At 38.5% G+C, this 26295-nt stretch overlaps 2 protein-coding genes across 2 annotated transcripts in view; one reads left to right on the top strand and one right to left on the bottom strand.

Annotated features, from left to right (window-relative positions):
• LOC123247886 (zinc finger protein with KRAB and SCAN domains 7-like) overlaps positions 1 to 26295 on the bottom strand; it is a 139001-nt gene that overhangs the window by 70882 nt on the left and 41824 nt on the right. Inside the window, exon 6 of the mRNA XM_044676953.1 lies at positions 17226 to 17374. Coding sequence (XP_044532888.1) covers positions 17226 to 17374 — 149 coding nt within the window. The remainder of the gene's footprint in view (positions 1 to 17225; positions 17375 to 26295) is intronic.
• LOC123232526 (zinc finger protein 420-like) lies at positions 1258 to 2889 on the top strand. Its single transcript, XM_044658974.1, has one exon. It carries the CDS (start codon positions 1258 to 1260, stop codon positions 2887 to 2889), a length of 1632 nt encoding a protein of 543 aa, XP_044514909.1.

Below are 26295 nucleotides of genomic sequence, written 5' to 3' on the forward strand. Positions count from 1 at the left end.
CCCTGGATTCTGGATCTCCAGGGAGTTGAAAAAAGAGAAATCCAAAGAGGTACTTGGCCAGGTGAAGGGAGTAAAAGCAGTCATATGGGACTCTTTGAAGTAACAACCCAACAGGTCAAGATGGGAGGTCAGCCTTGGCAATTTGCAAAGGAAGGGGTTTTTTTTTTGTACCCATAAGTCTCATGAAGTATTTATTGCAATGGCACCAAGCAGAGCTGTTATGCTGCTGCTTCTTTATCTTTAAAAAAAAAATTGGGGGGCAGCTGGGTAGCTCAGTAAATTGAGAGCCAGGCCTAGAGACGGGAGGTCCTAGGTTCAAAAATTATCTCAGACACTTCCCAGCTGTGTGACCCTGGGCAAGTCACTTGACCCCCATTGCCTACCCTTACCACTCTTCTGCCTTGGAGCCAATACACAAAGTATTGACTCCAAGATGGAAGGTAAGGGTTTAAATTAAAAAAAATAATAAATAAAAAATAAAAATAATTTTTTTTCAATTACATGTAGAAACAACTTTTTAACAATTGCTTGCTGACATTTTAAGATTCAGATTTTCTCCTTCCTCCCCTTCCTCCTCAGTCCATTAATAATCTGTTATAGGTTATACCAGTGCTTTCATTGTGCTACCTCTTCTATACGTTTGTGCATGTACATGTATACTTATGTTGGTAGGATGATATCTTTTCTTCAATAGTGATGTATCTGAGATCTCTTCTGGTGTTTGATGTTTCACAACCATGTACAGTTCCCTTCTTTCTTTCCCTGAAAGATCCCCTGATCTCATCTCTTTATCGTCTGAATGCTCCTTCATCTTTATCCCTTTTACTTATACTAATTTATTGGTCATTCTAGTTACCCTCTTAGATAGAATTTTTTTCTCTGTACTTGACTTAAGTGCAAGACCCCTCTACTTTTACCATCATTTCTCCTTTTCCTATTCCCATCCATTCCACAAATAGTCATACTTGTGACTTATCTGACCTATTAAAAGTATCCCATTAAAGAAAATTTTTATAAGTAATAGGTTATGGAAATTTGCATTTTTCTTTTCTTTCAGGATGGAAGACTAGGTATATAAATAAAGAGTCTATTTCTGAAGTAGAATCACCAAATGCAAGGGAACAGTTCATAGGAATAATTCCCCAGGGTTTTAGATGTGAAGAACTTGATGTTGAGAAATGGTTATCAAGGAAACAGGAAAGCTTCATAGGAGGAAATCAAAAGAAATACTTCTCACAGGATAGATGTTTCAAACAAATGAAACTTACCCATAAGAAATCATCTACCGAGGAACAAGACTGTGATCATAATGAATATGGTAGAAATTTTATAAATTCAAACATTGATAGCCATTCAACAATTTCTGTAGGAGAGAGAACCTATATAGTTGATATCAGTGGAAAAAGCTCCAAACAGAATTCTGACAAAAATAAATATCAGCAACTTTCCACACGGAAGAAACCTTGTAAATGTAATAAATGTGGTAAAACCTTCACTCAAACCTCATCTCTTACTCAGCACCAGAGTATTCATACTGGAGAGAAACCCTTTAAATGCATTGAATGTGGGAAGGCCTTTAGTCGGAGCTCACTCCTTACTCAACATCAGATTATTCATACTGGTGAGAGACCTTATAAATGTAGCATATGTGAGAAAGCTTTTAGCCGTAACTCATTCCTCATTCAGCATCAGAGGATTCATACTGGAGAGAAACCCTATAAATGTAAAGAATGTGGGAAAGCTTTCAGCCAGAGCACATGCCTTACACAACATCAGAGAATTCATACTGGAGAAAGGCCTTATAAATGTGTTGAATGTGGAAAAGCCTTCAATCAGAACACATGCCTTACACAGCATTGGAGAATTCATACTGGAGAAAAACCTTTTAAGTGTAATGTATGTGATAGAACATTTCGTAAGCATTCACAGCTTACCCAACACCAGAGAGTTCATACTGGAGAGAAGCCCTATAAATGTAATGAATGTGATAGAGCCTTCAGTCAAAGGACACGTCTTACTCACCATCAGAGAATCCATTCAGGAGAAAAACCATACAAATGTATCGAATGTGGGAAAGCCTTCTTTCAGAGCTCATCTCTCACTGAACATCAAAGAATTCATACTGGAGAAAGAGACTATGAATGTAATATATGTGGGAAAACCTTCCCAAAGCACTCGCATCTTGTTCAACATCGGAGAATTCATACTGGAGAGAAACCATATCAGTGTAATGAATGTGGGAAAGCCTTTAATCAGATCACATGCCTTACTGAACACCAGAGGATTCACACAGGAGAAAAGCCTTTTAAGTGTAATGAATGTAAGAAAGCCTTCCAAAAACAGTCAGCCCTTACTCAACATCAGAGAATTCATACTGGGGAGAAGCCATATAAATGTAATGAGTGTGGAAAATCCTTCAGTCACAGCTCAGTCCTTACTCAACACCAGAGAATCCACACAGGAGAGAAACCTTATAAATGTAATGAATGTGGAAAAGATTTTCGCAATCATTCACATCTTACTCAACATCAAAGAATTCATACTGGAGAGAAACCTTATAAATGTAATGAATGTGGAAAGGCTTTCAATCAGAGTGCATGCCTCACTCAACATCAGAGAATTCATACTGGAGAAAAACCCTTTAAGTGTAAAGAATGTGGAAAGGCCTTCAGTCACAGTTCTTCCCTTTCTGAACATCAGAGAATTCATACTGGAGAGAAACCCTATAAATGTACTGAATGTGGGAAAGACTTTCGTAACCACTCACACCTTACACAACACCAGAGAATTCATATTGGTGAGAAACCTTATAAATGTAATGAATGTGAGAAAGCCTTCAGTCGTAGTTCAGCCCTTATCCGACATCAGCAACTTCACAGAGGGGAGTAATGAATTTGCAGAAAACTGCAGTTAGACTTGTCACTTTGTTAAGTATACAGACATAAGATATCAAATGTTAAGTGTTTGTCTCAAGTTGTGATGTTTTAGGATATCAGAAAAAATGGGCTCCCCTATTCCTTCACCTTTAAAGCATTGGCTGGCCAGCAAGGAACCACTACTTTGAGGTTTATAATTGATTAATTTTGAGGTTAATCAATAATCTGATCAGGGATGTTATATATACGCATACATATATAAAGGGCCACAAAACTACAGGATTTAAAAAGTTGTAGGAAACTGTTTATGAAATATAATTAGAACTTGAATATAGACCATCCCCTGTTTATAAATTAGTTACATTGTAAAGATTCATCTTAACATAGTTGTTTAAGAGACATTTTTTTCCCTCTAAATACTTCACTAAGACTAATGGTTAGGTTCCGAAGGCTAGACTACAAAAACTAAAAAAACTTATTTAATGCTTAACAGTTTGAATAACATATATTTATACACACATAATGTTGAATATAACAAAAAATTTGAAACATTAATTAAGATGTTCGTTTTACTGTGTCTTGAATACTATGGCTTGAGGAAAAGCAGGTTTAGGTAGAAGAGCAGGAAAGGTAAGTAGAGACTATGAGCTTACAAGATTTAATCATTGATGACAACTATCATGTCCAATATTCCTTCAGAATTTTTCATTATTCTCTTTATCCCAGGTATCTCACTAATATTGCTATTATCCTTATCAGACATGCTCCCCGGGTCAATATTGTTCACTGTAATTAATGTTTGGCTACCTATTAGTATTAAAACTCATTTCTATAGCATTTTAAGCTTTTCAAAGTACTTTCCTCAAAACCATGAAGTGATATGTATATTTAATCTATTTTATAGATGAAGGAACTGAGGTTTAAATGATCTGTATAAGGTCACACAGTGTTTGCTCATACATGTCTGTTTTTATGTTTTTCAAGCAAGCTTTGATAGTGTAACAAACCAACCTCAGCTGGACTAATTTGTTTTGTGTCTCTTACTCTGCCTTTTGTTTATCAAGCCTTGGTTTCTTTATGTAAATTCCTGCCTCTATTTTACATTTAGGCTGTATATCAGCTTTGAAGTTGTCTAGGTGCACCCTGCCCTTTCTAGATACTGACTGGTTCCTGAGCATTCCTTTTTCCTTCCTGGTGGGTAATCTGGTGGCAGGAATATAGATCCTAGAAGTCAAAGGTCACAGAAAAACTCAGACTGATCAAAAATGAATAAAATTCTGGTACTCTGAGTTAGGACCACTCATTACAGAGATTTGAATGAGGATTCCCTGGTGAGTTCTAGTAGTTTTTAAATAGATTTGATACTTTTCTCCTATCCATTTCAGTTCCTACATTTAGCAACACACGTTTGTTGAAATGAATATATGTGATAACTCGGTTAGTAGGAAAGGGGAAAAAAATCTGCATAGAATACAATCATGCAAATGAATATTATTCTCATGATAGCTGGCTAGAGATTAGAAGTATGCTGCCTCAATGCCATTATTTCATGCCTGAGTTCAGATTGGAATAGTGGAGGGTCAGCTTTGAAGATGGAATCCAAGCTTTCTCCTTTTTAATAGGAAAAAGGGTAGCTTCCTTTTTTTTTAAACCTTTACCTTCTGCCTCAGAATTAATACTATGTGTGGTATGGGCTAGGCATTGGGGGTTAAGGGACTTGCCTAGGGTCACACAGGAAGTGTCTGAGGCCAGATTTGAACCTAGTACCTCCCATCTCTAGGCCTGGCTCTCAATCCACTGAGCTACTCAGCTGCCACCAAAAAAGTATATTTTTGACCAATGTTGAGGATGCTCTTGCTTTCCAGGGGATCCCACAGTGGTAAGTGGTGGGGAAAAAATACTGTTACCTCACCTTCCAGATTTATGCTTTGGAATTTTTGAGTATTGTAATTGCTGAAAGATTCTATCTATGGGAGTGATCCCCACACTTTAATTAATCTGAGCAGTTCATGAGTAAATTTCAACATATGCCACAAATATCTATATATTTACTTTTTTAGAAATTATATAATTGTTCCCTTCTTATATGTTATAAAGAATAAAATTAGAAATTTTAAATAGAACAAGAAGGAAGTTAAATATTGCTAGAATCAATAAGAAGCCACTGAAACTTATTGAGTAGGGGAGAGAAAGATCAGAACTTGAGAAATATCTGGCACTTGAGAATGGATTAGAATAGGTAAAGATTTGAGGAAGACCAAAAATGATGAGGCCTTGAAGTATGATGGTGGCAGTATGAAGAGAGAGATAAGGAATAGGTAAGAGACATGAAAGTAAAAATTACAAGATTAGATAATTGAATTCATGGATATAAGACGAGGGGAAGTAAGGAATTAAAGTTGACACTAAGGTTGTGAAATCCTGGGTTACTAAAAAGATGCTAGTGCCTACAACAGTAAAAGGGAAGTTTGGAAAATGAATGAGTTTAGGAGAAAAGGTGATGAAATCCATAGTTTAGATCACAGTCCACTCATGTGACTCATATCTCTCCCCAAATAAAAACAAAGTGAAGCTCTAGTCATTGCCCTAGACACATAGAGCCTACTCTCAAGAGGCACCTGCCATAGCCATGAAGTGATCTAAGAACAGGACCAGGATTTTCCCTGTGGCACTTGCTGCATGTGCTTAGATGGTGACAACTGGCACAGAATAGAAGAGATTAGGAGTTTACACATCAGAGAAAGGGAATGGATTTGGACAGAGGGGATGAGCATATGGGTATGTTAGACAAGATCTACAATTATCAAAGCAGAGTGAGATTCAATTCTTCCACCCTGAAATTGACCAGTCCTTATGGTGTGATACCACATCTCCTATGGGGAGCCTATCCATCACTTTTAGAGATCACTGACCTGTGATCCCAGATACTAGGGATCTGTTTGGACCTATGTCAATACATCATTGAAGTTATAATTAAGGAAGTGGGATATCTTATTAGGTTTTAGAGGTGAAAACAAAAGGGTAAGACTTACATAGGTACACAATCAGTATGGGTGCGAATTTTCAGGTAATTCTGTCTAAAATGCCTAGCTAGGGGCAGCTGGTAGCTCAGTGGATTGAGAGTCAGGCCTAGAGATGGGAGGTCCTAGGTTCAAATCCAGCCTCAGATACTTCACAGCTGTGTGACCCAGGGCAAGTCACTTGACCCCCATTGCCCACCCTTACCACTCTTCCACCTAGGAGCCAATATACAGAAATTAAGGGTTTAAAAAAGTTAAAATAAAATGCCTAGCTAATGACAAGAGGATGACTTGATGGGACATCTGAAACTTCCCCACACAGTTGATTTTCTCAGATTCTCTAGGTATACCATCATATCATCTGCAAAGAGTGATAGGTTAGTGGCCTACTTTAATCCCTTCAATTTCTTTTTCTTCTCTAATTGATATTTGCTAGCATTTCTAGTATGATATTGAATAGTAGTGGAGATAATGGGTATCTCTGCTTCACTCCTGAAATTATTGGGAAGGCTTCTAACTTGTCCCCATTGCAGATGGTACTTGCTGATGGTTTTAAATAAAAACTTATCATTTTGAGAAAAGGCCCTTCTATTCCTATACTTTAGTGTTTTCAATAGAAATGGGTGTTGTATTTTGTCAAAGACTTTTTCTGCATCTATTGAGATAATCATGTGATCTCTGTTATTTTTATTATTGATATGGTCAATTATGCTGATGATTTTCTTAATATTATACCAGCCTTGCATTCCTGGTTTAAATCCCACCCAGTCATAGTAATCTTGGTGATAACTTGCTGTAGTCTCTTTGCTAGTATTTAAGATTGTTGCATCTATGTTCAATTAGGGAGATTGGTTATAGTTTTCTATGTTTTTGGTTTTCCTGGCTTAAGAATCAGCACCATATTTTTGTCATAAAAAGAATTTGGTAAGACTCCTTCTTTGCTTATTTTGTCAAATATTTTGTATAGTATTGGGAGTCACTGTTCTTTAAATATTTGATAAAAATCACTTGTTAATCCATCTGGTCCTCGGGATTTTTTTCTTACAGAGTTCTTTAATGGCTTGTTCAATTTCTTTTTCTGATATGGGATTATTTAAGTCTTCTATTTCCCCTTTTGTTAATCTGGGCAATTTATATTTTTGTAAATATTTGTTCATTTCACCTAAATTGTTATATTTCTTGTCATATAATCGGGCAAAATAGTTCTTAATACTTACCCTAATTTCCTCTTCCTTTGAGGTGATATCACCCTTTTCATTTTTGATATTGTAATTTTATTCTCTTTATTTTTTAAATTAGATTAACCAATATTTTGTTTTTTTCAAGGAAGCAGCTTTTAGTCTTATTTGTTAGTTCAATAGTTCTTTTACTTTCAGTGTTATTAATTTCTCTTTTGTTTTTTGATTTCCAATTTAGTTTTATCTGGGTTTTAAAATTTTGTTCTTTTTCTAGCTTTTTAAGTTGCATGCCCAATTCATTAATCTCCTCCCTCTATTTTGTTGATATAGGCACTCGGGGATATTAATTTTCCCTTAAGTACTGCTCTGGCTATATTCCATATATTTTGATATATTGTCTCCTCATTCTCTTCAATGAGATCAGTAATTGTTATTTTGACTTGTTCTTTGACCCACAGTTTTGAAGAATTAGATTATTTAGTTTCTAATTGGTTTTAAATTTGTCTCTCCATAAACCCTTATTAATTACAACTTTTATTGCATTATGTTCTGAGAAAGTTGTATTTATTATTTCTGTTTTTCTGCATTTGTTTGTGATTTTTTTTTGCCCTAGTACATAAGATCTATAAATATTAAGGAAAGATGTAATGAAAAAAGATAAGAATAAAGGGAGAGTAGATATAAATCAGAACATCACAATCATTTGATACTGATTAAAAAATAGAAAAGCAGATTAATGGATAGACTAGACAATGAAGAATCAAAAATGAGGGAACTCATTACATGAATTACAGTTTCCTGATTGAACAGTTTCTGTTCACAAGTTTCTGACTGAGTTAGAAAAAAAAAGGTGGAGCTCTGCAAGTATCTTGCTGGCTTCTCACCTAGCACTAAGTAGGGTGTGGATTTACTAAGTGATTTGCAAGCTCCTCCACCTAGTTCAAGTTTGTTCTTAAGTTATTGTTAACTCAGGATAGACAATAAAGAATTCTCTTTTCACAGTACAATTGGTGTTAAAGGATCAGAACTCAAGAGATACACTAGAGCTGGATTTATAGATGTGATTCATCTGCATAAAGATAATTGAACCTAGGAACTGATGAAATCACCAAAACAGAGTAGCAGAGAAAAAAGCCTTATAGCACACTCTCTGATAAAGATGGGGATGATGTTCCAACAAAGAAGACTGTTAAACAGGTTCACTGGTAAAGATGGGGATGATGTTCCAGCAAAGAAGACTGTTAAACAGGTAAGTTTCTTGAGAGCTGAGAGAGAAGTGTTAGGCAAATCTAGGGAGGGGATAGTATCAAAAGGAAGACAGGGTGATCAACAGTATCAAATGCTACAAAAGATCTTGAAAAGCATGCTTTTTGTAGCTTTTGATGCTGCTATATCAAGTAGGTTGCATCAAGAAAATCAAGGAAAAAGTGTTAAATTTCATAATTAGACAAGTAGTAATTTTGAAGAAAGCTTCAGTTGAATGGAAATTACATGGTGAGGGTTTAGAAGAATGTGAGAAGGAAGCAGAGGCAATTGTGTAGACAATTCTTTCAAAGGTAATGGCTGAGAAAGGGAGGGGAGATATAGGATAATAGCTTATTGGGATAGTCAAATCTACTGAGGATTTTTTAAGGATGGAGGAGCCTAATGGCATGTTTGTAGACTGCAGAAAAGGAACCAATAGGTAGAGATTCTAGATTAAAGTAACAGTAAAGGTAGCCTGCTAGAGGGTATAGGTGGAGAGGATGATGTGAGATAGTAAAGGATAATGCCAAAGGGTTGTCACAAAGAGAAAGGGGAAAAGAGGGAGCTTGGAATTCAGGTTAGTAGTAGGGGAAAGGATGAGGCAATGTTTCTCTTTTGAAAGGTTGGGGGAGGGGTGCAATGGATGACTTTAGGAAAGATTTGGAATAACTCCTATGATGACTAGAATAGAAAATAGGGATGAGTGAAAGGATTTTCTTGCTTCAGCGTGTACAAATTGAGATAATATAAATTTGGAGTGAATCCAGACAACAGTCACCTGAATTCATCCAGCACAATTCAGTAGCACATGAGTAACAGTGAAGGAGGTAGATGCTAAGAGTAATAGAGGACTGAGATTTAGTAAGGCACAAGAGAGAAAATAAGACGAGGCATATAAAAGTAAAGGCCAATGTATAGTTGAAATGGCTACCTAAAAGTTTGAGATTAGAAAAGAGGAAAGTGTAGCCAGAGCAGATGAGATGGTCTGGTATTAAGATCTGTAGGAATTGGGAGGTCATGATGAGGTCGAAGATTATATTTAGGAGGAGTAAGGCATAGAGAGAGAAAAATAGATTATGATTGGATAAAAAAAAAAAGTCCATGGCCTTGATTATGGAAGTTGAATATTTACAGTATTAGCAATACTAACACTATTATTATTAGTGTACATTTGCATAGTACTTTAAAGTTTGCAAAATGCTTTACATATCTTATTTGATCCACCACATGAAGTAGGCAATATTATCATATTTATTATTTTACAAATGAGGAAACTGAGGCCGAGAAAGATTAAAGGATTTGCCTATGGTCATAGAGCCAGTAAGTCTGATGGACAATTTGAATTTACATCTTTCCAACTCATGCACTGGTACTCTTCAGTTTGCCATCTAACATGCAAAGCCATAGGTAATGACCAGATTATCCACTAAGTACTTTGTCTAGAAGAGATCTTGATAATCAAGCAATGAAACATTTAGTAAGCCCCCACTGTGTGTCAATCACTGTGCTAAGCACTAAGAATACAAAAAGGGACAAAAGAAGTCCATGCCATCAAGAAGCTTGCAATCTAATGGCATGTGAATAAACATATACAAAGCAAGCTAAATGCAGGAAAAAGAGGAAACAATTAACCAAGGGAAAGTATCAGAATTGTGAGGTGAGGGAAGGCTTCATGAAGAAGGTGAGATTTTAGTTGGGACATAAAGGAAGCCAGGGAGGTTAGTAGCCAAATTGAGGGCAAAAGAGCATTCCAGGCATGCCTGAGAGTCAGAGAGAATGTCTGGAGCCAAGAGATGGAATATCTTTCTGGAACAGCCAGGAAACTGGTGTCAAATTGAAGAGTACATTTTGGGAAGTAAGATGTAAGAAGACTGGAACAATAGGAAAGGGCTAGGTTATGAAAGCATTGAAAACTTTGTATTTGCTTATGGAGGTGATAGGAAACCACTGGAATTTATTGATTAAGCTGTGTTTTAGGAAAATCACTTTTGTGGCTGAAGGAAGAATGGATTGGAATTGAGAGAGATTTGAGATAAACCCACCAGCAGGCTATTGCAATAATCCAGGTATGAGGTAATTAGAGCCTATACTAGAGTGATGGAAGGTCAGAAGAGAAAAGGGTCATATTTGGAAAATATTGCAAAAGTGGAATTGGCAGGCCTTGACAATAGGTTGGATATGGGAGTGAGAATAAAGAATCTAAGATGACTCCTAGATTGTGAGAGAATAGGGGTGAGGGGGAGTATTGACCTCTACCATAATAGAGAATGTAGGAAGGGGGAGGGTTTAGGGGGAAAGATAGTTCTGTTTGGGGGCATAATAAATTTAAATTGTCTATTGGACATCCAGTTTGAGATGTCTGAAAAGCTATTGGAATTGCAAGATTTGAGATCAGCAGAAAGAATGGGGCGGGAGAGGTATATTTGAAAGTCTTTAGCATAGAGATGACAATTGAGCCTTAGAACTGGTGAGATCCCCAAGGGAAGTGTTATAAATAAAAATTAATCTTGGAGTATTATTACTAAATTTATAAGTATTAATAAAGAGGAAGAAAGAAGTAAGGTTTCAGTCTTTCTAACTTAAGGTAAAAACCCAGTCCCCCATTGCAGCCTGTAGTTCCCTCGCCTCTACTTGTCAGAGATCAAGAGAGAAGAGCTCAGAGAAAAGCACCAGCCCAGAGACAGATACAGAAGCAAAAAGAACTACTCAGCTTCTCAAGCCGACTTTTCCAAATCTAAGCTTCCCCCATATCCTTTCCTTGGCCAACAACTTTCAAATGTCATGCCACCTGCCCTGGCCTCTCTGGTGACTTTAAGCCAGGCTGTCAGACACATGACTCTTACTCCCCTGTCCATCTGCTAGGGTGAATCTTCCAGGATTAGATTGAGTAGAGGTCCCCCAGATATTCAATTCACATAGAAGTAATATAGAGAGGGAAGAGAAGAGGGCCCAGGATGGAATTCTGAGGAACACCTGTAATTAGAGGGCTTGATCTAGAGGAGGATCCAGCAAAAGAGAGGAGTAGTTAATTAGGCAGGAGGAGGACCTGAGGTGAGTAGTGTCCTGAAAACCTAGATAGAAGAGAGCATCAAGGAGGAAAGAATAATCAGCAATCAGCCTTTGACATTAAAGGCCATAGAGCACATCAAGGAAAATGAGTTTTGGGGGCAGCTGGGTGGCTCACTAGTTTGAGAGCCAAACCTAGAAATAGGAGGTCCTGGGTTCAAATTTGACCTTGGACACTAACTAGCCCTGTGACCCTGGGCAAGTCACTTAACCCCCATTGCCTAGCCCTTACCACTCTTCTGCTTTGGAACCAATACACAGCATTGATTCCAAGACAGAAGGTAAGGATTTAAAAAAAAAAAAAGTGTTTAGAAAAGGCCATTAGATTTGGCAGCTGAGACCATTAGTATCTGTGGAAAGAGCAATTTTTGTGGAATTATAAATTGAGAAGCTAGCTTTTAAGAGGTTAAGAAGAGAGTGAGAGAAAGTGGAGGCACCTATTATTATAGATAGCCTTTCCCAAAGAGTTTTAAGTATAAGTACAAAGGACAGAAGAGATATAGAATGATAGCAGTGATGGAAGGCTCAAATAAGGGTTTTTTTTCAGGATAGTGGAGTGATGGACATGTTTGTAGGCAGTAGGAAATGAGGGTAGAGGAGAGATTGAAAATAAGTGAAAGGATGAGGATGATAGAGGAAGTAATCTGTTGGAGGAGAAGGGATAGAATGAGAAGTAGGAGTAGAGATGAAAGAAGGCAAAGCTGAGTTATAAGAAATGAGGATGAGGAGTTCAGGATAAGAGGAAGAATAGTTTCATTTTTTTCTGAAAATATTTCTCAGCCAAGAGGGTGACCTGGGAGAGAATTGAAAGGCTAAAGGATTTAAAATCATGGCAATAGGAGCAGCTGGGTAGCTCAGTGGATTGAGAGTCAGGCTTAGAGACGGGAGGTCCTAGGTTCAAATCCGGCCTCAGACACTTCCCAGCTGTGTGACCCTGGGCAAGTCACTTGTTCCCCATTGCCCACCCTTACCACTCTTCCACCTATGAGCCAATACACAAAAGTTAAGGGTTTAAAAAAAAATGGCAATGGGGTTAATGCTCGAGTATTGTCCAAAGAATTGATTGGTTTCTCAAACTGACTCCATTCCAAGGAAACAAGCTTATTATAAGATAATAACAGTGTAGCTAGTATAGTAAATAAGTACGGTAAGGTAAGGAGGTGTAGCGAGTATAGGCAGAGAGTAAGAGAGAGTAAGGAGTTTGGGTAGGGGTTTTTAGGAAGGCTTTTTATCTTGTTGAGTTACTAAGGAAGGGCTCATTTGTTTGGGCAGTGGTTGCCCTGTGTCTTCAGGGAACTGATGTCACTTTACCCTAGGTCCACCTTGGTCTGTGTGACTTTTAGACCCTTGGTTCACTTCACCCACTGAGCATAGCAAATGATAATGTAAATGGGATGCTAATGATATGTTAAATACCCTGGGACAACTCCAGGTCAAGTTTTGTTCTTTTCTGCTGCAAACTTTAAGGAAGGCAGTGAGTGTGGAAACTGAACATTGTTTGAAACTGGTCTTGTGTGACTGGGAAACTGAACCACCTGTGTCTGTAGTTCAGAGACCCCCAACCTAGGACCTAGGTTATGTCTAAAGATTGATGTGCGGAGTTTTCTCATCCTTCTGAATCTAAGCAACTCATATGTCTTATATGAAAGGTGGTCCCATTCTAATCAACAAGCTATTATCTCCCTTGTTCTGTTCTCTTGATTCTGTACAGCTAGTTGGCAGAGTTTGTGGGACATTTCAACCCACATCAACAGTACAGATAAAGGGTAAGTTTATATAAGGTAAAGCAGAAGAGGTGAAAAGCCAACTGATTATGATTGGTTAAGAGATTTCAGAATCTTGAATATGGAAGCAGTCCATTTGTGGGTAATGGCAAGATTAAGGGTTTGATCATCCTTATGGGTACCTGAGGTGGAGTGGAGGTGAAGGTGAGTTGGTTGAAGAACTGATTAATTAGGGTATTTGGGGGAGAATTAATATGTATGTTGAAGTCCTCAATTATGGAGGTAAGAGTTGGGGAGAAGAGAAAAAAAAAGGCAGGTATCAAGCTTCTTGATTAAAGAAAGGGAGAGACTTGAGGTAGAAGAACCACTACCAATTGATTAGGTGGTAGGTATGAATAGCATGAACCTCAGAGAAAGAGAGGTTACTGAGTGAAGGAGGAAGGGGGAGAAACAGGATGTAGCAATGGGGATCAAGGAGCATTCCAACTCCTGCATTTCAATGAGATAGTTGAGGTGCAACAAATATTGGAAAGGCTAGCCAGGGAGGTGTGTCATTAGTGAGAAGAAGAATTTCAGTAAAAGCTAATAGATGGAAGAGCAAGTAGGTGGTGCAGGGGATAGGACTGGGTCTGGAGTCAGGAGGATCTGAATTCAAATTCAACCTCAGACATTATCTGTGGGCAAGTCACTTAACCCTATTTGCCTCCATTTCCTCATCTGTAAAATGAGTTGGAGAAGGAAATGGCAAACTGTTCCAGTATCTTTGTCAAAGAAACCCCAAATGGGGCCAACAAAAAGTCCAACATAACTAAAACAGCACAACAACAACGGATTGAGAGGAAAAGATTTAAGATGAAGCAAAGTTTGTCATCTATGGAACAGGTATTCCAGAGGGCATGGTGGAAGGGCTTGATGAACTTAAGATGAAACTTTGGGGCAGGAGGCTTGAGCAAGGTTGGGAAGGCGAAATCCAGTGATAGAGGAGTGTGGAATGGGGTTTGGATGAAGATCTGCAGGAAGGTATGACCAGGGTTGAGAATGTCCAGTAGAAGGTGCCAGTTCTCTAGCCTCAAAGCACAGGGCAGCGGGAGATGGGAAGGCTGCACCGGAGCTTCTCCAACTGCCATAGGCAGGTACAGATGGATATGGGAAAGGGGCAGACCCACAGCCTCGCCTCAAGCAGCCTTTCCCCGGGTGAAACATTACACCCAGCAGGAGGTGGAAAGTGATAGAGCATTCACAGTTTAGGGAGACCCTGGACAAGAGCGATTACTAAATTTTGCTCCAGAGATTTCTCTATAGTTGCACTTTGTGGAGTGTGAGCAACAAGACAGGAAGAATGAAAGCTACACCCTATCTTAAGCACCAGGACTCCTCGGGAATAAGTCCGGAGTCAGGGTCCCTCCTTTGGGCAGAGAATATATCGCCCTAACAACTTCGCCAATACCATAGGTTTCACGATGCCTGTTCTACAGATAAGGACACTGAAGCTGGGAGAAAGGGACTTGACCAGGGTCACACCTCCAGTCAGTGTCACTTATGGAAGAACAGGAACTATTGAGATGAGAAAAACTTCCTAAATTCCTAGACAGAACCAGGAAAGAGAGGGTGGCTGAATCAAAGTCAAAGGCCGTACTCCCCACGCCCTCTCATTTCCGGTTCTGACTGAAGTGAATTTGTCGAGCACGGGAAGCCCCGCCCACTGCAAGCACCCACGTGGGGTCCACTCTTTCGGTGATGGGCCCTGGTGACATCTCACCTGTAGGAGGGTGATTGTGGGCGCTGTGGGAGAGCTCCACACCACCCCGCCCTCCTGGATCCCCGCAGCCTATGCGGGCCGTGTTATATGTGTGTGGCTCCGCCCTCCAGCACCTTCGTGCCAGTAGCTCTTCTCCCAGAGACTCTGCATTTAGGGTCGTGGGATCCAGAGCTGAAGGGGTACGACCCTTCAAGGCAAGGCCGGTCCAGAATCTCTAAGTACTAAGGGGTTACGAAGAAAAGCCCTGCGGGAGCTCCCGGTATAATGGAGGAGGCTACATTCCCGATGCAGTCGGGGTAGTCTCAAAATAATGAGATGAAATTGACCTGGTGGATGGAATCCAGACTTCCACCTCCACCCCGACTGTACTAAACATAGGGGTTACAAAGAATGGGGGGAAAACCTTGCCTTCAAGGAGCTTGCAATCTAACGGATGTTCCCTTGGATCCTGCCAACCCGCCAGGGAGGAGTGTCAGGGGTAGAGGTGGCCTACAGGGGAACATTTACCCAGCTTTGAGCTCTTCTACCAATACTTTAAGCTGCTGCACTGATGGAAGTCTTCTGGACCTTATGAGATCCTGAGCTAGTTAAGAGTTCTTTGAATGGTGGCTGAGACAGAACATGCTCATAAAGGAAGAGATCCTGGAGCAGTTCCTGATCATCCTGCTTAGGGTCACCTACATCACCCAAAGAGTGCAAAGGAGACCACAGTTTCAGTTTCTACAGTAATACCTGGGTAGATCAAGACAGAAGGTGAAAAGCAGATAAATGGGCTAAAGAGAAGCATCAGCTAAGAAAGAGGTAAACAAGGGAAAGACTTAAGGAAATAATATCCCATTGACATCATATGGACAATTAAGAATGTAGTGGCTTCAGTTTCTTTTCACTAGCCTAAGAAGCAATGTGGTTCATTGACACTAAGAGGCACAATGTATAAGCCTGTACTTGAATCCCAGCTCTGTGCCCATGAAAACATCAAGAGAAACAAAATGTTAAGTATGAACAAGCAATCATAAAGGACTAAATAAGGATGAGCTGTTTAAATTCTCATATGGAGATGCTATAGCTGTCCCCATAGAAATGACCAACTAAAATTCTGAGATGATTCATGCTACCTTCCTCTTGACAGCAGTGACAGAATCAGGATGTATTTAGTACAAGATATATTTTGGGGAAGAGGATATGACCAATGTGGGAATTTATTTTGCTTGACTATGCATATTTGTTTTAAGGGTTTTGTTATTTTCTCTTTCAATTGGGGATGGGGGAAGGGAGAGATAGGAGGAAGAGGTCAATTTTGTCAATCAAGTTTTAACTAGGAGAGAATGCAGCTAGTTAACTGTAAATGATCTTTGCAGCAAACTTATCTGATAAATGTCTCATTTCCAAGATATATCAAGAACTAATTACAATTTGAAAGAATAAAAGTCATCCTCCAATTGATAAATGAGAGCAGATATCATTTGGACTAAGATTAAATCAATTATGTAATATAAATACAATGAAACATCATACTGCCATAAGAAATGATGAAAGGGAAGTTTTGGAGTAACCTGGGAATTTATATAAACTGAAACAAAGTGACATGACCAGAACTAAGAGAGCAATTTATACAACATTGTAAAGACAAACAATTTTGAAAAACTTAAGAGCTCTGTTCAATGCAACAACCAACCACAATTCTGAACACTGATGATAAAGTAACAGACTTAAGATGCAGAATGAGACATATATTACATGGTCAATGTGGGAGTATATTTTGTGTAAACACAAATTTATTACAAGGGTTTTTTTTTTTCTTTTGGCAAAAGGAAGAGTAAGCAGGGGAAAAAATAAATGTTCACTAATTGAAAAAGTAATTTGGAAAAAATTCTAACCTAATTAGTAATGGTGAAAATGAGCAGGATGTTTTTACAACTTTGTTAGTTATTACACTCCTCTAAGAACAAATAATTGATGTTTATATTTACACTTAAGATCTCTTTTCTGTTTTTGGTCTTATGTTTGAATATTTGTTCTTGTTAATAAAAATTAAATTAAAAAAATTTTTTTGATTGGGGGAAGGGGAGAGAGAAGAGGCCTGAGAAACTGAATGATATGTTTTTCCCCCTAGTGTGAATTTTTTGATGTGCAGTAAGGTTTTGACTATCTAAAGGCTTTTCTACACTGAATACATTCATAAGGTTTTGTTGCAGTATGAATTCTCTGATGACCAATAAGATTTGATTTAGTAGCAAAGGCTTTTCCACACTCATTATACACTTATAAGGTTTCTTTCCAGTATGGATCCTCTGATGGCAAGTAAGACCTGAACTTCATTTGAAAGTTTTTTTTCACATTCACTGCATTTAAAGGGCTTCTCCCCAGTGTGGATTCTCTGATGATCAACAAGATTATTCTTATGAGTAAAGACTTTGTCACAATCGTTACATTTGAAAGCTTTCTCTTCTGTGTAAATTTGCTGATGTGCAAGAAGTTTGGATCTATAACTAAATATTTTTTCACACTCATTACATTTATAAGATTTCTCTCTATTGTGGAGTCTCTGATGTCACATGAAACTTCCTCAAAATGTACATTACCCCACAGTCACTACGTTTGTAGGGATTTCCCCCAATGTGGATTCTTTGACGATCATTATCAAAGTTGTCACATTCATTACATTCATAGAGCTTCTCTTCAGTGTGGATTCAATGAGGAATCAAAAGACTAGATTTGTAACTGAATACTTTACCACATCTATTACATTTATATAATTTCTCCCCATTATGGAGTCTCTGGTGGCCAATAAAACTCTTCTTCAAAATAAAAGATTTACCACAATCATTGCATTCATAGGGATCTGTAAGGATCGCTTATTTGAGAGTCCCAATATGTTATTTTGATCAGATAGGCTTGTGTTTATGAAGCCTATCTGGGAGACTCTCTTCACCCTTACTGGAAGGAATGATGAGGGTATCTCTGTAAAAGGGTTGTAGCTGACAGAGATGCGCAAATGCAAGTGGACAAATAAGGAATCTCTTTGTGGGGTTAGAATTGATAGATCTCCAGGACTTAAATTAAATGCCTGGACCCCAAGAGAACCCTATATGAACCCAGCCCTACCGGGATAAGACTGAATGGCAGACAGCCTTCAACTTTGTGAAGCCAAGGCTTAGTTAGCCTTCCCCAATTCCCTCTTCTTCCATCTGCTTCCAATATTCCCAAGAACATGTTATCTGACTGGTATTAATAAAGGTTAATTTATTGTAATTATGAACTAGGATGGGTGAGGGATGTGGGGAGAGGTGGCCCTATTCTAACCCGATGTATAAAGGTCCTTCTTCTCTGATCAAGACAGCCAGCTTTGACCATGAATTCTCCTTTCCTCACCTATATCTGATAACTAAGCTAAATTAACAGATTATGTAGGATAATAAGGGGTCTCTATTGAAAGGCAAGGACAAGACGGAGAGTCTTTGAGGTTGGCTCAGTGGCCGGCCGGGTCCACTGACCCCTTTTAGCCACTGACAAATATTAGAAATCTTCTTCGATGGTTGTATTGGAAATCAGGAACAGCAACTGGTCTTTAGGTATGGAGATAACCAAAGAAATCTCTGCTCAATCTTGAGGTGGGGCAAGAGTCCTCGGTCCCTCCCAGAGTTCAGAGACTGAAGAGCTCCTCCAAGGTTCTTTTCTTCCCACAAGCTTCTCCTAGTCTCAACCGCTGCTCTTGTCAATCACGTCCTTTTTCAACATTCCAAACTGTCCTTTGCAAACTTGTCCTTACATTTTCCCCTTTTTTTTGTTGTGACCTTCCTAAGGTCAGCACCATGGATACTTAATACTTACCAAACACTATTGTGCCCTATTTCTAACTAATCTCCCCCCAAAATAATAAACTTCCCTAACTTCCCTTTCTACTCTAATTCTATGCTAAGCTAACTATTATAAGAGATTTTCAGGAAAGTTTTGGGTAAGGGAAATATTCGAGGTTTATAACAATAATACAGAAAGTAAACCAAATGTTTCAACACAATAATGCTTTCTAATAATACCTACTGTAAGGAACAGCATTCTTAACAAAAAAGGTGTTTGACATGTTCTATGGTGGTATCATCTAATATACTCAGGCTTAAATAAACTTTCACAGCTTCAATAATTCAGTCAAGAAAGGTAGCAGGTGCTTCCTGTCTTGTTTGCCTGACCTTCTCAAACTTAGACCATGCATTTGGGTGTCTTGAGTTATTTTCTAATACCTTCAGAAATGATTTTCTTGCCCCCTTTAACATCCACCGAATTCAGGTCCAGTTCTTCCCAATTCTCAGGCCATAGTGTTAGGCCCTGGGTATTCCTAGTCTCCTCAATGAATTTTTGTCTGTCGTGTTTGGACATCAACTCTCCTAAGATAAACCAAAAATCTGCAAAATCCAGGTCATAGGTCTTAATAAATTACTGCAAGATTTTTGTAAATTTCCCAAGGTCATCATAGTATTTGGGAGCTTTTCACTTGATAGCCTCAACATCCTCAGCTCTGAAACGGGTATGCTGTTTTACGTGGAAAATACCATTGTCTCATATAATCGGAAGATCTTGTAGCGGAAAAAGATTAATTGGGGTATCACTGTTACTCTGGGCTTTTAGTTCTTTCTCTGCCCTAGTGTCCTCAGAAACCTTAATATCATTAACATTTGCACCAGGAGCTTGACCACAACTGTTGTCCATAAATTTATCCTTTTTCATATAAATTCAATGTTATTAACTTGGATCTGCAAAAGCCTCATCAGAACTTTCAACTCTGACTCCCTGTTATACCATATACATATAACTTTAACAGTGTACAACATGTATTTTACCATCTATCTCATACGGTGCAAAATATAACCAAAGAATAACAGTATAGGAATATGTGCCACCACATCAAGAATAGTTGTTTCCCATGTTGGTTGCATTAACTTAAAATCTATTCCTATTTTCACATATTTAGAAATACCACTAAATATGAATACATAAATGGACCACAAAATATACCAGCAATACATCAAACAATATTCTATCATAGCCTCCATTACTGCTTGTATCACAATTGGTATTACCCACAAGCTTGGTAATAGTTCACTAGTGGTTTTAAACTCCACTGTTACACAGTTAATTAACAGACACAACAGTAATTATACAAAAGCAATAACAATACAACAGACCAAGAACAATAAAAACACCAAATGAAAAAATCAGGAGAAAAAACACAATCCAGGAAAAAATGACAGAAAAAAGTTAAAAGCCTCTTCCCAGTAGCTTTAAAAATGGCTCAGGAGCAGTGAAAATACTCCAGAGAGACTTTATGAATGGACTGAGTGGTGGGAGTAGCCTTTACTGATTGGGTTAGAATGTTCAGAGCTCCACCACTAACTGAGAGACTGAATTAGAATGTTCAGAGCTTCAGCACTTCCAGTCTGTGTTGGCTGTCCAAGGGACAACTTCCTCCTCCCTTCTCAATCCTTCATGTGGTGGTGCCAATTCTCATGGGGAAACACTGTGGGTAACTTAAGTATTACTAAGTTCAGAGAAAGGGAAGAAGGGGAACTGTTTGGACAGGGATAACAGACTGGACTAACAAACTGGGGAAACACAACCCCACCAAAGAACAAGGAATGGGAGATTATGGATTGGCAGTTGATACCAACTGCCACCACAGATCCATCTAACCTGGGAGTCTGTGAAACTAACAAGTGAGTAGCCTAGGACCAAAGATTTATTAAGACAGGTTTAACAAAGACTATAAGGTCAAAGATGTTGGGAGAGGTCACACTTAACCTAAAACACTAAGGATCAAACTCGGGGTTAAAAGTTAAAGATCTGGGAAATCCCTACATATACTAAGCAGGCAGCTGAGACACAAGGGAAAATTGGGATCTCACGGAGATGATCTGATGGTCTTGATCTGATGTAGTCCAAATATACTACAAGAGCAAAGGAACTAGCCGAATAACTCTTCAGAGGAAATCAGGGAGATTGGCTTTGCTTGTCCAAGCAAGTCAGAAATCTCAACCTTTACTCCTTGATCCTGCTAGTTGAAAGGTCTCAGGTGTTGCTTAAAGATACCCAAATCCACAGATCTCTCAAGTCAGTGGCTTTCCCCAACTCCTTCAAAATGCCAACTGCCTTTTTAGAGAGTTCACTGTGTTCCAGTTGGAATCTCAGCTCCTGCCTGCCTGTCTAAGCTTCCAAAATGCTTTAAACTTATTTCCCTCTTACACTACTCTTGCAAATCTCAAAGTAATACAAACAATTTCTATCAACACATGTTCCTATGCAATTATCCTATCTATTTTCTATAAACACAGTTAGCCTAATCATTACAATTAATCTTTTTCAACTATCTACTCTATTAATACAGCCTAATTCTATTCTTACCTAAATGTAACAATCTATCCTATGCTTATACTAACCCTTAAGCTAATACTTGTTACATAATATTTCCCTAAGTCCCTACTCTATCCTATACAATATTTCTATGTCCTATGTATTTAAAAGCTATAATACATATTTCCAAATCTATGACTGAATTGTCAACCTGTTGCATGTATTTATAAATTTTTTTACAGACATTTATGTCCATATTATACAATTTAATATATAGTCCCTATTCTGATAGCCAGATAGAAAAGATTTTTCTATTTGCCTAAGACCTTATGGAACTAACTAATTATTTACATTTTTACAATTTGCATTCTGGCAAATGCAGGCACTCATTTATTTACACAAGGTCAACACTATGTTTATATCCTTTTTATGTCATGTGGCATGTATATACTTACCTTATCTTCATGGATTCCTCTTATACACTTTTTAACAGATGATTTTCCATTCTTTCTTATAGTTTATGTATTTGCTGCATTCATTCCCTATTGTGTGAAATTAATTTGTGTTTGTGTTACTGCCACACCATCTTATGTAATGTCCTGTTTCCCTTCTGTCCTCTTCTTAATATATACAATATTTACACAGTTCAAAGTCTTAGCTGTCCATTTCAGCTTGCACAGTTGTCCCTTGAATCTAGAAGCTTTTCTTGCTCTCCCTCAGGTATGCTTTAATCTTCTGTCTTCATCTGTAGTTGTCACAAACCTGTTTGTCATCATATTCTAGGCTGTTGAGATCTCTTCTCCTGCTCTGGAATATTTTGTGTGTTTAATCTTGTGTGATGTTCCTTTAATGCATAGAAGTTAGCTTTATTTCTCAGCACTTTCTGTTCCCTCCCTATCTTGGCTTTCATCTGGATGTTCTATATTGGTATTGAATTTCACTGGCTTTAAATGGGAACAGTGGAACCAAGAATTCTTCCCTGTAATTTTTATAATGGACAGTGAAGTGAGCAAAACTTCATGTGGTCCGGTCCATTTTACATCTGTGGCAGTTTTTCTATTAAAGTTCTTAATATAGACTTTATCTCCTGGTTTGATGTTATGTAACTGGTAGTCCAGAGGTGTGTTTTGCTGAATCACCCCCATTTCATGCAATTCTGACAGTCTCCTTTGTAATGCATGTATGTATTTGGCTAATTGACAATCCCCTCCAATCATTGCTATGTATGCCGGTTTGCAAGTCCTTCCTTGCCAAATTGTGTGTCTGTAGAACATCTCATACAGTGAAATGTGTAAATCCCCCCATCTAAGTTCTTAGATGGAACAGAACTAATGGCAGAGCATCTTTCCATTTCAAGTGTGTTTCTGTATAAAGTTTCCCAACGAGTGTCTTAACGTCTGTGTTCAGTCTTTCAACTTGACCTGAACTTCCTGGGTGATAAGGCGTGTGTGGTAATGTACCTCTATTACCAGGTTTTTGTAAACTTCTTGCAATATAGCATGTGAAAAATGGGTATCCCAGTCCAAGTTAATTTTGTTGGGGATCCCAAATCTGGGAATGATCTCTTTCAATAGGATCTTTACCACAAATGCTGCATTGTTCTTTTTCGCAGGAAAAACTTCTGGTCACTTAGTCTGTCTATGATTTCAAGGCAGTATCTAAAGCCTTTGTCCCTTGGCAAATTGATGTAATCAATCTATCTACATTCAAAATAAGTAGAAGCTAATAGACATCCTGCTAGCCCCTTGCTCCTATACACTCCCTGATTGAACTGCATAAAATTTTGTACTTCTGACAGACTCTTATGGCATATGAGGAAATTCCAGGTGCAGTCCAAAATCGTTGGACAGAATCAATCACAGCTTGGGTGCCATAGTGTCCCTTTGTATATATGACATTCCACGCATGATAGAATAAAGATCTAGGCAAGATGGGTTTGCCTAGTTCTGAGAACCATATGCCTCCTATTTCTTTGGCTCTATGGCTTTGCTTTCATGACTGAATTTCCTGTTCATTGTAGGCTTGAGTTAGATAGTCCTCTTCAACTAGTGAGAAATTCAGCACATGGATTGGGCCTCTTCTAGCTCCATATTTCGCTGTTATGTTGGCCCTAAGGTTCCCTAAGGACACTGTGTCTTTCCCAAATGTATGAAATCTGCAATGGACCACTGCCACTTCTCTAGGCAATTGTATGGCCTCAAGAAGTTGCATTATGATTTTGCCATATTCCCTGCACTGGCTAAAAATCCTCTATGCCTCCAAATTTCTCCTGTGGCATTTATGAGTAAAAGTATACTTATAATCAGTGTAGATATTTATTCTTTTATCCTTTCCAATTTGCAAAGCTCTTGTTAATACCACCAATCCCACTCCTTGAGCATTCATGTCTTTTGGTAAGGATCCATACCATAATGTCTCTGTTTGTGTTACAACAGCTGCACCTGTAAACTGCTCTCCGTTGTGTATGGACACTGAACCATCTGTAAACATTTCGATTTCTGGGTTGGACAAGGTGGGTATCTTTCAAATCTTCCCTAGTCCTTTGTACCAGATCTATTGTCTCTTGAAATTTGTGCAATGGTTCTCCCTCCATTGGCAACTCTGGAACAAGAGTAGCTGGATTCAAGTTATTGCAATGTTTCAAGGTGATTTTCTCATTGCTGAGTAACACAATTTCATACTGAGAAAATCTCTATGGCGTGAATGCCTGCAGATTACTTTTCCTTCTGTATGCTCTCTAGTTGGTGTTCAGAGAAGACATTAAGTTTAGATCCTAACACCAAGTCTATTGATTTTTGCACCATAAGCATTGCAGCTGCAACAGATCGGAGACAGTGTAGCATGCCTTTGACAACTGTGTCTAACTGTGGGCTGTAATAAGCTACAGGTCTAAAACTTTGTCCCAAAGTTTGAACTAAGACTTCTGAAGCCACACCTTTTGCTTCATGGACAAAGAGATGGAATTCCTTGTTGTAATCAGGGATTCTGAGGGCTGGAGCAGTTATGATTGCTTCCTTGAGCTATGCCAATGCATTGAGGTGTTCCTTAGTGAGCTGCAGAGGTTCTAAGACTGCATTCTTAGTTAAGTCTGTCATGCTTCATTATTTGACTATATCCTGGTATCCACTGTCTACAGAAACCTGTCATTCCAAGGAATGCTCTTAGCTGTTTTTTGGACTTTTGCATACTCAGCTTTTGGATGTCTGCTACCCTCTTGGAAATCTTTCTTGTCCCTTTTTCCAAGGTATTTCACCCTTCACATAATCCACTGTAGCTTTGACTTAGACACCTTATGACCTCGCTTAATTCTTGGAAGAGAATTTTACTGTCTTGAAGGCAAACTTTTGAGGAAGGCGATGCAAGAAGAATATCATCAATGTAGTGTAGCAATTTGCTTTCCTTGAATGATATTATTTCCAGATCTTTAGGATTTGGCAGAACAGAGTACCCAAGTCATATAAACCTTGTGGTAGCCTTCCCCATGAGTACTGGGATCCTTGCCATGTAAAGGCAAAGATTTTTTGGTTTTGCTTAGTGATTGGAATCGAAAAACACGCACTACAGAGATCTACAACAGTGTACCACTTTGAGCTGCTAGGGATATCAGCAATAATACTACTTGGGACTTTTTTACAAAGTTGTTTAATGCCCTCAAATCTTGATGAATCTCCATTGTACTATGCTTTGACTATCCAGTTTTTCTTTCTTTATGGGCATTATTGGGGTGTTGTATTCAGAGATTGTTGGAATTAGTATTTTTTGTTTTAACAGACTCTGGATAATCGAGGTGATTCCTTCTACAGCTTCTTTGCTGTATTTTTGGTGGAGTCCCTTCCTTCACTTGTAACAAGTGAATCTGGGAAATGTATAAAACTACATTTCCCATGATCCAACATGGTCCAACTGATTTCCGTTTCCGACGTCTTGACGCAGGGGAGCGCTTAAATCTCCTGGGTTAGGAGGGAGGCTCTCTTTTTTGGCGAGTAGGAACTTGGCTAGGAGGCAGTATGGTGGCGGCAGTTTTGAATGCTTACAAGCGCGTGGTCTAATGATTTTATCTATCAACATGGCTTTAATTAAAATACTAATTTATATATTTATACAAGCCTTTATCATTTTTCATTTTTATACACTTCTATTTTAACAGGAATTGCTGATTTTTATAGCCCTACATCTGTGGAATGCTTAGCCCAAACCTCATTAGGAATATCATTGGATATATCAAAGATATAGTCCCTTCACTTTGTTCTTGTGCATCATCCAATTGTCCCAGGAACAGCAATGGATGTTTCAGAGATGCCTTGAGTAGATGTCGGTAGATCTTTCCTGTTTTATCATACTGGATTGTTGCCCCAATTTTCCACAAAAAATCCCTCCCAAGCAGGTTCAAAGGACATTCGGGGATTAACAAAAATTTATGTTCAGTTGTTAGGGATCCTAATATTACCATCTTTGATTTTAATTGTGTTTGTCCAGTTGCACCTTTGACTTGCACTGTTCCTACGATTTTGCTGTCTTCTGGAGATGTTTTGAGCACTGATCTCATGGCCCCTATATCAATAAGTGCAGGATAAATTTCATTGCCCACTTTGATCATGACTTGAGGCTCAGTATTTTCATTGCTTTGGTGCACTTGAACAATTGGTGCTTCTAGCTCTATTTTTCCCATGTCCCATTCTTTTTTTTTTTTTTTTTTTTTTTAAACCCTTACCTTCCGTCTTGGAGTCAATACTGTGTATTGGCTCCAAGGCAGAAGAGTTGTAAGGGTAGGCAATGGGGGTCAAGTGACTTGCCCAGGGTCACACAGCTGGGAAGTGTCTGAGACCAGATTTGAACCTAGGACCTCCCATCTCTAGGCCTGGCTCTCAATCCACTGAGCTACCCAGCTGCCCCCCCATGTCCCATTCTTGATGAAAATCAGCCACAGTTTCTTTTGGACTTGAACTTTCTGTTTGCAAACCTATTGCTGTTTGCAATGGAGTTTCACAATCAAGGAGAATATTTGATGTTGGAATAATATTGCTCTAACCCCATTTATCTATTTTATCTATGTTGCCACAGTCTGTTCCACATTCCCTTAGAGAT

Source organism: Gracilinanus agilis, chromosome 1 (genome assembly GCF_016433145.1).
Source record: "Gracilinanus agilis isolate LMUSP501 chromosome 1, AgileGrace, whole genome shotgun sequence".
Taxonomy (NCBI): Eukaryota; Metazoa; Chordata; class Mammalia; order Didelphimorphia; family Didelphidae; genus Gracilinanus; species Gracilinanus agilis.